The following is a 15,153-nucleotide window of genomic DNA, read 5'->3' as shown; positions in this document are numbered from 1 at the left end:
ATATATATTTTTATGAGAGGTTCTGACAAAATGTTAATTGCTGCAGTCTATTTAAAAATATTTAATTAATTTGAACTTTTTTTTTTTTATAAATCCATTTGAATGAATGATTCAATGACTCGTTCATAAAGACTTCACTTGTTTAATCTGGATGAATCAATGGTTTTGAATTAATCTCTTGAATGATTCAACGACAAATACATTTTTAAGTCACTTGTTGCCACCTACTGGTGTAAGAATGTAACTATAGCCTACATCAGTGTTTATATCCAAACCATACGCTTTTATCCCGGTACGTCTGTGGGATGAGTTGAATTATTAATAAAGAAATAGTGATACTGTGTGGTTGAAAAGACTGTTTGGGAAGCCTTTCCATTCCTATACATGACAACTGCTCTCTCTGGATCAGCAGCAGCGTCCAACACAGATCTGAATGTTCGCTGTGATCGTACATGTCAAAGGTTTAGTCGAATCGTTGCTATTTAGAAATAAGATCGCGTGGGTGTTTGAATCGAGATTGCGATCTTTTAACGATTTATCGTGCAGCTCTAGTTAAATATAATTTCCCATTAAAGTCGAAATGAAAAGGAAGTTGCGATAATCTTTTCATTGGATCATTGTGGTTTGCTATTGCCGTTATCTCAAGAGATGTCACTGCGTGATGGAGGGGAAGTTATTTTGATTAAAAATTACACACATGAATTAAAAAAGAATAATGGTGTGCACAGATAAATCATTTATAATAAATACTGCAATATTCCATAAATAGCTAGCATTGTCTGTTTTGATTTCATGGTGACTCTAAACTTTTCAACATACTTAAATCATTACAAAGACACTTTTGTGATTTACAATCTATGGCACTTTCACAAAACATTTCAATGGAAATGCTTCCAATTGAATGTCAAAAAATTGAATATTTGTGACACAAAACATAAGTACCGATGCATGGAATGATCTTGGACAGGACACAGTGACAATAAGGCAAGGGATAATGGGAATTTACTAGGTTCCTTCATTTAAGAAACAACAGTGAAAACTCACACGTCATGTCTACATTCCTGATCACACATATGTAGGATCCTAGTCCTGACTCCACTCTTCTCAGACATGACTGATGAAATGCAACAAAGGACTCTCAGATTGTAGACCAAAATGAGAAGGACAAGTGCCAAATGATCTCTGTAAAATCCCAGAAGTCTTACGGCAAACCAGCAAGGCTTACAGCAAATTTATTTATTTTTTTAAAGGACGTCTGTGTAACCAAAGCAGCATTGCTCATGACTATCAAGAGAACTCAGGTGTAAAACAGCTGAACACACCAGGAAATTGCAGACGCCCTCCATTCACTGGACTACGACACCCGTCCGACAGGCTGCATTTGACAGCCATCAGCGGCGGCACATGAGCAAATGGAGAACAGATGCTGTGTTGTTTGTATATGCACAAGGGCAGTGGGCATCTGCAATGACTTAGAATTAATTCATGAAGAAATAATAAACTTACTTTAAAATTAATCATATATTCAATCATTACCACTGAATTAAAATGTACAAATATCCTATTAAGTGGAAGTAAAATTAAAAGGGGCAACAATAAACAAGATTTCCCTACTCTTTCAAAATAAAAGTACTATTCAGACATGCTAATGTTCATATCGCAAAGCTCCCTCTCTCTCCCTTCCACCTATAGACCCTTTTACTGTTTGTACACAACGATGACGTATGCGCGCGCATATTGGCAACGGAAGTATGGCGAGAATCAGCAGCGTGTCAAGCTACGCGAGCGGATTAAACAACAGACGCGTATGGCAAGCCATTTTAACATTTAAAAGCTAGACTGGATATGTGTTGCAGATATCTGTAATTCAGTTTTGCCTAGTCAAAAAGAACATTTCAGATTTCCACAAAGACATTCTTCCTAGGACAAATGACGTCACTTTTGCCATTCATTTGTATGGGGTTTATCATTACAGATATCTACAATTCAGTTGCAGATATCCACTATGTGAATTACGGATATCTGCAACTGAATTGTAGATATCTGTAATTCTAGTTTGAGATATCTTCAATTTGATTCTGACTAGTCATAACTCCAGTTCAAGATATCTTTAATTCACCTCAATTCAAGATATCTACATGTTCCTTTTCAGATATCTTAAATTAAGTTTTGACTAGGCGAAATGACGTTGTAGATATCTGTAACTGGAGTTATGACTAGTCAAAATGACGTTGTAGATATCTTAAACTGGAGTTAGGGATAGTCATAATTTAATTGTAGATATCTATTATCAAGTTATAGATATCTTGAAATTAATTTTGATTAGAGATATCTGAAATTTGAGATATCTGTAACTTTCATTCTGCCTAGTCAAAATGTAATTACAGATATCTTGAATTAGAGTTTTGACTAGGCCAAATGACGTTGCAGATATCTGTATGCATCACACTTTAGGCGGGAGCAGAGCGTGTTGTTCAAATCATCAAATCACATAGCACCTGTTGCCTGTTAACTTTAATTAGCACTGATTAGCACCATGCCGGAGCAACCAGAGTTTTTAATCGTCTTTTTAATGCTGTTAGATACTGTTTCAAACTGAAAAAATAAAATAAAAAATAAGAACTAATCTGAACTAAGAACTTTTTTTCTCATCTAAGGAAGTTAATGTTATTGTACTTCCATGGCATTGGCAAGAATAGCATGCATGTCAGCATCTTTATTAAAGTGAATTAGTGTGAATCTCTTTCACGCATAAATCTTACGGCAACAATAACCTTTTAAGCATGATCATAAACATAGTATTGCAACATTTTTTTATATTTTATTTTTTTATATAAAAATCATTTTCTGGTGTTTTTTTCGATTACAGCCAATGCCATGACTGCTTCTTTCTTCTTCCATTCATAGAAATAAGGAAATGAACCCACTTCTTCTTTGAATATGGCGGGGAGGGGAAATGGATATCTAAAATAGAGCAACGTCATGCACAATAATTTGCACTAGTCATAATGACGTTTGAGATATCTTTAACTTTCATTCTGCCTAGTCAAAACTGAATTACAGATATCTGCAATTGTCATTTAAGATGTGTGACGAGTTGAATGTCATTTTCAATGATGTCATTGCATTTATCTGTAATTCAGTTTTGCCTAGTTAAAAGGCAAAATCTGTCTAATCTGTCGATTCGACTAGTCACAATTACGTTACAGATATCTTGAATGACAATTCCAACTATCCAAAATGTAATTACGACTAGTCAGAAAGACATTGTTGATATCTACAATGTTAATTCCGGATAGTCAAAATTAGCTTTTAAATGTTAAAATGGCTTGCCATAGACGCAAGCATTTTTTATTATGTCCTCGCTCCAATCAACACGTTTACTCGCCTGCAGCCACTATTCTGAAACGGCCGTGATCCTGTCGGAATCCTATAAAACTTAAGCCCCTTGGTGGAATATCGATTAGTGCAACCGTAAACGCATTTTGATGCTGGGAAACCGTTTTGATAAACTTTCGGAGGTGCCAACACGTTAGAGCCAGTGGGGAAAAACACCACTTCCGTTGCCAAAATGCGCACGCAACTATTTGATCACGTGGGCTGTAAAAGGGTCTATATAATTTAGCTACAAAAACGGGTCATTCAGAAATCATGGTTATGTCATCACAACCATAAAGCACATTAACATAGGGCCATTCACTTTTAGATATCTACATCTTTTTACAGTATTCAGCCACTATCCTGTGTGAAACATGCTGGTGCAGAAGTTTAAAAGTTTGGGGTCGGTAAATTTTGATTTGATCAAAAATACAGTGAAAATAATATATCCAAATTAAATAACTATTAATTAATTAATATATTAATTCATTTTAATATATTTTAAAATGTAATTTATTCCTGTGATCAAAGCTGAAATTTCAGCATCATTACTCGTCTTCAGTGTCACATGATCCTTCAGAAATCATAATAATATGACGTTTTTCTGCTCAAGTATTTCTTATTATCAATGTTGAAAACAGTTGTGCTGCTTAATATTTTTGTGGAAACCATTATTAATTTTTTTCAGGATTCTTTAATGAATATAAAATGTATTTATTTTAAATTTTAAATGTCTTTAGTCACTTTTTATCAATTTAATGCATCCTTGCTGTTTAAATTTGAACGCTAGTGTAAATCTTAAACGTACAGTATCAAAAACAGCCAAAGAGGGTGGAAAGTGTCACAATTTAGGGTGAATTTGAATTTTTTTACTGACCTTCAAATAAACAAAAAATAAAAATCAAATGCTCAAAATGCAAAATATGACTAATTTAACAAGGAAATCAGAAGAGATAAAAGGTGCAGTGGTCGATACTTGTGTTGCGTATGAATTGTGCATGTTGATGCGTGTCATCCTCATGTGTCTCCCTGACAGCAGACGCACCGCAGTCTGCACTGAGACACCACAGCACAGCATGATTCGGAGTTATAGAAGAAAGACTTGCAAAAATAAACACACAAACTGCACCTCATGTTTCGTCATCTCACGAGAGAGCGATAGGCTCAAGGGACCCGTGTTGCCCCGAGCGCAGTGCTTTCACAGAGAAAAGGCAGCATTAAAAGCTCCTATCTTTCTGCTCTCAGCTCCCCACCCCAAAGCAGTCTTGCATGCAAAAACAAGGTCAGCACACTCCGCACTGCCTCCAAACAGATTTGATACTGCAATTTGTTTGTCACAAGGTGGAGAAAGGTACAAGTCATAGGAAAAAAGAATAACTAAAAAAGTAGATTTTTTTTACATTCTCAGAAAGAAAGTCCAGTGTAAAAGTAATAAATCACAATGCCCCAGTATTGCAATGCAGTTGCTAGGGTGATCTAAGTGGTTGTTAGTGCGCTGCTATGGGGTTGCTGGATGGTTGCCAGTTAATTGCTTAATTATGGGGTTAGAATTGTTTCATTATTCCAAATAATTAAAATTAAGATTCACAAATATAATGTAAAGAGATTCACAGAAATTAATCAAATTCACAAATAAATAGATTAAATAAAATGTTAAAATACAAATGTGTTTTCTGTCAAAAACACAACTCTCCCTGGCATTCATTTGTGAAACGCTTTCTGTGCATTTGTGGATCCTGAAACACTTCAAAGTCGTGCAGACAAATCCATGAATAAGTGGACTCTACCCACTGTTTACTCAAGCCAATCAGATAACGGCCACATTGTGCTGACCAATCATAGCAAGTTCTCGCAACAACCAATCACGATTCGCTTTACAATCAGATTCACAGGAACAGATTCATTTTGCACCCCTGAAAGGAACTATATTCTATGGTCTATAAAACACCCCGTTTCCTGAAGATTATTGGAGTTTAAGGCTTCTTTATATTTCCATCATTGGTGAATTGGATAAACTCAGGATTATATACAAAACATAATATAGGACATATCCTATATAATACCAAATATGAGGCCAAATGACCATCAGTGATATAACAGTATAAGAGTATACATCTTTGCATTTATTTTGGATGCTGTCAGTAAATTATTAAGTCTGATTCATATGTAATATTATTTGTGCAGATCAAGTGTTTGAATCAAAAATGATGCATATCGCTGGTCTGCTGGGTATTTCACTTTTAAATGCATGATCTCTTTGGAATGCAACAACACCCAGTCACACGTTTAATAAGAACCCACCAATATCTTCTCTACAAACAAAGGGAATCGTAATGCATGTACAGTATTTAATGTTTAAATATAAATCGTTAGATCCATGGAGCAGGTCATGTGCTCATATGCGTCATTAAAACTGTTTAAATGAAGAAGTGGGAAGTGCTGCTGGCTGTTGTATAGGACAGTAATTTCACCTATTACACAAACTCGCATGTTTATCACGAGGTTGAATCCAGTTATTCATTAGTCAGCTACTTATTGATGCTTCTCTGTTCCATCTTGAATAATGTGACTCTTCCATAACGCGCTGTTGCCATAACAGAGATGTAAAGCACTCAAAGGCTCATAAAATATAATGCTTGGCTTGATACACAGTCTAATGGTCTAACGAAATCCAAATTTGAAACATCTTTACTGTACTAATTTTATGGGCCTTATGAATGCCAGGCAGAGTTGTGTTTGTGACATTAAACACATTTGTAGAAAAAAAAATGTATTCGCAAATCTAATTTTATTTATTTGTCTGTTAGAGAAACTCTTTACATTTATTGTTAATCTATTTATTTGTGAATTTGATACATTTTTGTGAATCTCTACACTTATTTGTAAATGTACCCCATACTTAATGGTCCAAGTCAAAAGAGATCTTTGATATTCTGGTAACATTTAGGGCCAGTATTCACTCTTAGTATCTTTTTTTTTTTTTACAAAAACGGTCACTGGGGCAGTACCCTTTCAAAAGGAACACCTTTGTACCTTATTTAACCCTTAAGGGTGAATATTAGTAGGCTACCTAAAATTACATGTGTACTTAAAGCATACATTTACTTTTTGAAAGAGTACCGCCCCGGCGATAGCTTTTGTACTTTTTTTTCCTGAGAGTGTTCAACATAAAATATTTTTGTAATGATATTATTTATTTATTTAAATAAAATTAAAATAGTTGAACAAAAAAGTGAAAAAGAAAAGGGAGCAAACAAATAAGGATAGGCCTGTATTCTGAGCTAAGACAGACATGTTTTGTTTGGTATAAAATGTGACTCATGACTTCTATAAGCACACGCACACGCACACGCACACACGGCAGCAACTTTCGGCCAGTCACATAAAAAGGACAAGGAAAAAAGGGAAGCAGGCAGCAGTCTTCTTAGAGGACTGATATTTAAGCCCTTTCTGTGACCCGCATGCAGACATTTGTCTCAGTTCCTTGAATGTATTTTTACCATAATAAGACTTCCACATCACACTGAGTCATGCTTTTGAAAATGCATAATGCTGCGGTTCGGTGTCATGAGACTTTGTGACTTCTTCCTCTTTTACTGATGGTGTGGAATGATATCGCTACGCATGATGCTTGACAGCTAAAATCAAAAAAAGATTTATTCCACAATTAAGCAAACTTTTCTTGACATGAATACAGTACACTTTGTATAATGTATTATCCAACATAAAATTAACCTAGCAAGAAAAATAGCTTGTTTTATGAATAATATTAATGTCCTTTTTTAATTTTGTACATTTTTATATTTAATTTGATGTTTATTTGAGTCCATTGCTCCAAAAATTGCACACAAATACAGGTTTGGATTTCAAAGATAGATATATAGGCTACACACACACATACAGTATAAATGTATATATATAATTTAATGTAAATTGGCCCTACAAAACAGTGCATATGTCTGATTTACCAAACCAAAAGTGAGTGAAAGCTTTTATCTGAATGGACACTGAGGACTTCTGACATGTTAACATGTTTGAACACATTTCCTGTTTTCCTCCTCGGTAATCAGAACACAACCCTGCAAACACACACGTTCCCCTTCAGTGCCTCATGTCAAGAGGGCCCCAAGGAAGTTTAAAACCAGTGATTAATCTACCTACACTGGGAATCAAATCTGGAACGCTCCCCTCTGATCTGTTTAATACTTGTTTTTGTACAAGATTGCTACGTAGAGCCCTCACTGAACAGATGTGAGTGATGGAGGTTCTGTATCCTGTGTGAAGTCAAAGCAGGTCAAAATAAATACATAGGCCTACACACTCAGTAAGACTCATTGGGATGGTTAATAGTCAACCAAACTAATCCATTCAGTATCAACAATTTCCGAGCCAAGCTGGATAAGTTCAGGATCGTGCCAGGAAAAAGTAGGTTTTTAGTCAAGGACTGCTTCCGAAAAATAACTATCATTATCATATTATATTATCAAAATGTAAAGATATTCAAAAGCCTTATTTGAGACATTTAGCAACGCAACAAGTAAATGTTCTGCTCTCAGAGTTATGTGTCCAATTTCTATGGGAACAAATTATGCTGTGGTACACCATTATCATCACATAAAAGGTCAAAAGTGTCAAAATTATAAGTCATGGAGAGATAAAAAGTTGAAATGAGATACTACGTCATGCTTATGAGATAATTATGATTATGACAAAATTATGACATAAAAAGATTAAATTATAAGATACTAAGTCATAACTATGGCATAAAAACCTAACATTTCTGTGTAATTACTTTTTGTGATAAATTCAACTTTTTATGTCAATCAATCATGATTTAACAATGCATTTTTTCTTCTTCAGATTAACCCATCCTGTAAAGGCAAACTGTATAGCTGGTCAATTTAAATGTCAGATAGCCTTTAACTTGGACCAGACTACGCTGAGAGGCAAACTTCAGGCTACCCAGGACAACAGGAGTGCAAACAGCTTTCAGGTTAAGGCACGCCAACTTCATTTCCAGACTGCACATGCATGCTTTACCAATACACACCCAATTCCACAATAAAAGCAGCACAAAACCACTGGACTTATTGAACAGTATGACCACTACACTTAAGCCCAAATAATAAAACAAAAACACTCTTTAGACTCTATTAGTCTTACAGAATCCTGTTTGGCAACCCTTGGGACAATCATTCCCCCTATCTATTTGATTCTGATTAGCTTGCGACCGTTCAAGCAGGAAAGTGCGTGTTTGGGGAGCAGAAATTATGCGAGTTTGAAGCCCATGCCAAGTGAGTCATACTTTACATGTCCATAACACAAACCCTTGTATAACATCTGTAGCCAGCAAACACACACTTTCACAGAAAAAGCATTGACAAAAAGTGTGAATAAACATGCTGTGGTAACTGAAATCATATGGGTTAGGGTTACGCACACAAAAAAATCTGTAAAACATTCAGGATAACCTGATAATAGCCATTTATAACACCACAAGGAGTTTTGTGCCTTGGAATAGCTTTAAGGCCATTTAATATACTAATGTAGTCCTAAAATGTACATTTTATTCATTTAGCCATGTTGCCCAAAATGACATACAAATGTGAGATTGCACTACCGTTCAAAAGTTTGGGGTGAGCATGTTTTTAATAGTTTTTTCAGTTAGGATGCATTAAATTGATCAAACTGATCAAATTGTAAACACTAAGTTATATTAAAACTTTCTATTAGAATTTTTTTTAAAAATGGATCACAGTTTTCACAAAAATATTAACTGTTTTTAACATAATAAGAAATGTTTCTTGAGCATCAAATCAGCATATTAGAATGATTTCTGAAGGATCATGTGACACCTTTTTAAAAAAATTAAAAAGATAGATTAAAATAGAAAACGTTTTGTCTAAATCCTCAAACTTTCACAATATTTCTGTATTTTTTGATCAACTAAATGCAGCACTGGTGGGCATAAGAGACTTCTCTTAAAAAAACTTACCAACCCAAAACTTTTGAACGGTAGTGTACATGAATATTTATGCAAAAAGAAGTTAACTTGTTACAAGATACCTTGACTAACTAGTGGGTGTCAGGGAAAAACACTGCAAAACGTACGACATGGCCCCTTTAAGATACTGACATAATATGAGAGTCAAATTCAGCCCACTTATGTAGAGAAACAACAACTGTATTTTCCAGGAACAAACAAGCAGCTAATTTAGGGAGCAGGAGGATTAAATGACTGTTTTCCTTCAACGCTCTTGTGGACTGTCCTCGCTATCCACATCTTCCCTTTACCAGACAAGCAGGTCTACAGAACCTAGATATCCCTGCCAAAGAATCTGTGGCCTAGTTACAGATTAACAACAGCCATCCTAAACCTCTCCTGACACAACAGCACAACTGCTAAAACCATTAGGGGAAAACAAATTCCAGCATAAACCTCTCCAAGTCAGCTGTCAAAGGGCAAAATGTGATCCATTCTAATAAGGACCAGCCAATGAACAACTCTAACAGGTGCCTAAGTTTGTTGAACAAATAATGCGGCACGGTTCGGTTACCAATCCCGATCACGTGACTTAGTCCCAAAATATGAGTAAAGAAGCACTGGAGGAGTGTAAACAGCAGTCCGCCTAATATCATAATGATCTACACCAAACTTGCATATCTAGGGATGGTTTACAAGGACCAAAACGCTGAGAGGGTGTGTGGGGAATAAGAAAACAACATTCCAATAAGCTGTAATGGAGCTGAGCGGGGGCGATGCCAACATTTGGCTGACCATTATAAAGATTCCTTAGCAAACTGAATTAATAAGACTCTCCGGGATGATACGGCTGCAGAAACAGGCAGTCAATGAGTGGTTCGACATGATAAATGTGAAGAAATGTCATGCTTTAACAAACTTTTATGGTCAAGAGAGATGACAGACAGATATTGAGTAAGGTCTGACATTAGCAACATCAAGGATATGTCATTCTTTCAAAACTGTATTGAATAATAGAGAAAATTGGATTAAATAAGCTAATGTATGCAACTGTACAGTAAAACTTCACATTGCACTGTTTTATAACACTTTTCTGTTTTAGTTGTGACTGAAATATACTGTATATACCCTTGTGTGTGTGTGTGTGTGTGTGTGTGTGTGTGTGTGTGTGTGTGTGTGTGTGTGTGTTCGTGTGTGTGTTCCCAACACTGTACTGTATATACACATATTGTATCTAATAAAAGCAGCCTTGGTGAGCATACACAATTTCTTTCAAAAGCCAAAAGCTTTCAAAAGATTAAAAAAATCTTACATAGACAATTTTTTTTTGACTGACTGCATATAGAAAAATCAGCGTTCAGAAGTGTTAATGCCAGAAGTGCTATTACTAAATAGAAAAACTAAGATACGTGCTTAAACAAAACTACAAGCTGCACATTTCTGTTTTTAAACCCTCCAGGACGCCTTGGCCCTTATACTTTTATTGTCTCTCAAGGGCATTACCCTCAACAGGACTTGTGGTCATTTTTATAAAACGAGGGACAAGTCAAAATTATTTGAAAGCATGTCACAGATGTCAATTTTCTTTTTTCTTTACTTGGAACATTCTTGTGAAATAATGTTTAAAATAACGCCCGGGCAGCACCAAAAACTGCCGACAGTGTGTCACCAACTGCATCAACAGCAAAAAACATACAAGGGTGAAAAATGGGCCCATCTCTTCTCTTTTGCAGAGCTTTGCTGATGAGGTCTCATGTGATACATTACTCTCACACACCTACATGCAGAAATCACACATGCTTTTCACAAGGGAGTTTCTGCTTCAAGTAAACAGTTAGCAACGGTACACACGCCTTTAATGTGTTTCCTCCACGCACGAGAGTTGCTGAAAGTGTAATTTGAAAAAAATAATTGGTCATCACTTTGGTACCACCTCAGGGAACAGGATGACAGAGGAAGAACAGAAGTGAAAACTGTGAAATATGACAATACTTGCAAAGGATTTCATGCATTATTTACAGTGTTGCAATTTTTAAGTCCCCTAAAGAGCGAGCATATTCTCTGCATTCTGGCTGTGAAAAACAACTACCGACATTTTGAGTTCCAGCACACATTTTGGAAAAACCGTGTACATGTTTGCAAATACGTGTATCAAATGAGTCAATGTGATTTCACCAAGTAAAACATGTTCCTGGAACAACATCCTTGTTGATCCAGGAACAACATTCTAATCAACCAATCAGATTTGAGGGATAGGTTTACAGTTTCTGTCAAGTTTAGGCTTACAGCCATGGTTAGGGGCTTCTACACCATTCTTATTCGCCTTTCATTTCCATCTGATTTTAGGGATAAGTTATGAGTAGGGTTAGCTTTACACTCAGGAAAAAAAGGTACAAAAGCTGTCACTGGGGCAGTACCTTTTTAAAATGTACACTTTTGTTCCTTTTAGGTACCAATGTGTACCCTTATAGGTATACCTATGAGGTGTAGAGGCAGGGATAAGGTTAGGACTATGTTTTTACACAGGAATGTCATTCCAGGATTAACAAAACATGTCTTACTTGGCAAAATCATGGTGACCGTATGAAATGACTTTGTTTTTTTAACAGCACAGATAATATACTGTATATAATGCTGCATTTCCCTTCCAAATCAGTTATTGAATGAGGTAACCTTCCAATAGTATATACAGCTAACCCGTTTTTGCAGCAACTAACATCAATCGCACTATAGTGACCACTAATAGTGGTCATTAAGTCATTACCGTGTGTGTCGTGCACAGCATGCACAAACAACCCACTCGGATACGTACCCCGTGCGGGGTACAGTACCCCGCCGATGGGAATTTTGTTTTTGGCTGACATTTGGAAGTCAGGGTGCTTGCCGTCTTTGTCTGTGCGTTTGCTGTTCTTAGAGCAGAATGCTGCACACCCCTTTTGTTGTGCCTGGAATAGCACTGAGCAGGGTGATGTAATGCTTTTGCAGCAGGTGCTTCTGATTGGCTCGCACCTTCAAATGCCAACTCGCAGTGTTCAGGCAGTGTCTGTACGATGCCCACATCTCAAATAGCTCCCGAGTAATACGCACAAAGGCCAGCTCTCTCAAGCAACCCTCTGCTACTTAATGTGGGTGTAAGGGGAAAGGCTGCAGACATGCATAAATGGTGGTTGCATAAAACAAAGCTGTCAATAAATCTAACAGGACTGCAACGCTCGTCAGTCAGGTTTGATTGTGCCACAGCTCTTTGTGCTGACTAGGGGGGAAATAAAATGCAATATAAGCAAGGTTAGATTAATATCAGCCGGGGTCATGTCGGACAGAACGGAAAGGGCAAAGCACACATTTGTTGAGTTTGGGACATGAATAATAATGAGAATCTCATATACACTTGCAAATTAGAGTAAAAAAATAGTTCACCATAACTGGGTTGTTTCTGTGTCTCTTGACTTGCACAGACAAAAAAATTAAATAAATTAGAGGGTGATTTGATGCCTTCAAAGGGCGTATTAATAACATGCTCAAACATATTAAGGATCTTTTCAGCCTTGATCTTTTAAGAGAAAACAAGACCTCCAGAGCAACAGTACTTTATAAAAACTTTCCTCTGCTTCATGAGATATTTAAAGGGATAGTTCATGAGTTTATTTCTTCTGTTGGTTTCCAACATTCTTCAAAATATCTTCTTTTGTTTTTGAGAAAAAAAGAAGTTTAGCAGAATGACACTTCTCTTTTTCATAAAAAGAAAATGAAAGAAAAACATTTTGAAAACATATCCATATTCAAATCACAAATGAGATTTTAGAGCTACATCGGAGGAATTTATTTTAAGCATAAAACGACTTAAATTTTGTATTTATATTATGCATTTTTTGTACAACTTACATTGGGAGACTGGGAATCAAACCCACGACGTTGCAAATGGCATGTTGTACTGTTTGAGCAACAGGAACTCAACCATTTTGGTCTGTTTCTATCATAAATCCATCATGTGGCATCAGAAGGCTTGGGATATATAGCACGCTGTACTCATATTGACTGACTACTATTATGTTCATTTTATGGTGTGTTTTTTTTTTTTTTTTTGGAGCTTGACAGCCCTAAGTCACCATTCACTTTCTCTGTATGGAAAAGAGCAGTGTGGGCACACTTCTAAACCTCTATTTTTGTGGTGTACAGAATAAATTAAATACAACAGCTTTGGTGCTGAATAGTGTTAGTGTAATTTTTGTGTGAACTAAGTAGTTGTTATTTTTCCAGCATAGAATAAGGACCTGTAATGTTCTGTCCTTCAGTGCACAAAGCTTCGGAGAGGAGATGAACAATATTTCATCCCCTGCATGATAAGGTTATGCATTCACAGACGGCCAAGACTTCACAAAGGGTGGAAGGATGGACCAAAAGTGGCAATAATAGACTTCATTCAGAGCGTCCTGTGAACTGCTCTGTTGTGGCCAAGCAGAGGAACTTGAACAGAAACTGATGACCTCCAGCTGCGCTCTTGTCCCAGTATCATGAACATGATGATGAATGTCTCTGAGTTTTTTAAAAAAAAACACAATATGCCTGTATGACAGTATGATAATGCTTTCAATTGCAACAGCATGAAGTCAGTCAGATGAAGTAAACACATTTGGTGGGAGGGACCCACTTAGATGTGAGTTGCATGGAAATTGCATTCAACATGAATGCAAAAGGATTCATTTTATCTCTGTATAACAGATTACATTGATGTATATGCTAATTAGATAATCAGCCCACATTTAGATGTTGTGTAATACATTGCAAAACAAAAAACAAATTCAATTCAATGGGAAACAGCAAAGTAGGACTTACCTGAGCAAAATAAAGGTTGAGCAGACACAATGTGAAGAACTGCAGGCAGACTGGAAAACAATACAGGAGCCAGAACGGCAAAGGCTGAAGCTGGTTTGCTTGAACAACATTTTTAAAGTAGAAAGAGAAGAGTGTCGTCCTCAAAGCCGACCAGAGCAAACAGAGAAAGAGAAAAACACTCTGGTAGCTGAAGCGCTTGTATCCGTAGCGCAGAATCAACCAGAGCTGCAGGTAAACAAACACGAACAGGAGCGAATACAAAACTGTGTAAAGAACCGTGAGACCGAGCTCCACGGACGGGGGAACCGCAGCCTGGATCAGCTCGGCGGAGGAGGATGATGAAGAAGGGGAGGAGGAGGAGGAGTCCGTCCAAACACTGACACTGACCTGGTTTTCTAGTAAAAACAACATATCGCCTGGATGCTCGCTATCACGCCGACTTATCCAAAACGTTCTACCGTTTTCCTTTTCCATGAAACTTTTCGTGCAGACGTTTAGAAATCATAAGAAATTTAAAAACGTCAAACTTAATTACAAATGACATATGAGCTGAAAATGAAAAACTACAGGCTGCCCTGAGTTCTTATCCTACGGAATAAACTTTAACGTAAATTCTTGGATGTTCAAAAGCAAGATGTGGAAAACAAATTATTTAAAAAAACGACAGAGTCCCCCAATCTCTGCAAAGCAGCTCCCTCCGAGCTAAGAAAAGCAAACTCTAGAGCGAGAAAAAAGCGATCAGCTGGCTAGCGTTGCAGCTCGGGCCCCGCCTACTGACCAATGGGAGAGAGCTAGAATCTGACGCACTTGTGTCGCCATGTTGGCTCTCAGTTGAATAGAGCTGAATGGAAAATTTCTGTCGCATTCGAGCCAAAATGACTTGACTTTTCTAGTACGTTGGCCAAAGAGCGATTAGCGCTCCGCCTATTTTTTTTTTTGAGAAACCAATCATTTGTCTT

General features: G+C 36.7%; 1 protein-coding gene across 2 annotated transcripts in view; it reads right to left on the bottom strand.

The window, feature by feature from the left end:
- The window catches only part of gpr137c (G protein-coupled receptor 137c), a 28,428-nt gene extending 13,462 nt beyond the window's left edge, over positions 1-14,966 (bottom strand). The window contains exon 1 of one of the 2 annotated variants that reach the window (XM_084096061.1): positions 14,195-14,966. In XM_084096061.1, coding sequence (XP_083952187.1) covers positions 14,195-14,668 — 474 coding nt within the window. In that variant the 5' untranslated portion in view covers positions 14,669-14,966. The remainder of the gene's footprint in view (positions 1-14,194) is intronic. The other variant, XM_084096060.1, reaches the window with a different exon arrangement.
- Positions 14,967-15,153: the final 187 nt, after the last annotated feature.

This window comes from Abramis brama (genome assembly GCF_963993115.1).
Source record: "Abramis brama genome assembly, chromosome: 21".
Classification (NCBI taxonomy): Eukaryota; Metazoa; Chordata; class Actinopteri; order Cypriniformes; family Leuciscidae; genus Abramis; species Abramis brama.
The sequence above is the reverse complement of the archived record's forward strand: the minus strand, read 5'-3'. Positions and strand labels throughout refer to the sequence as shown.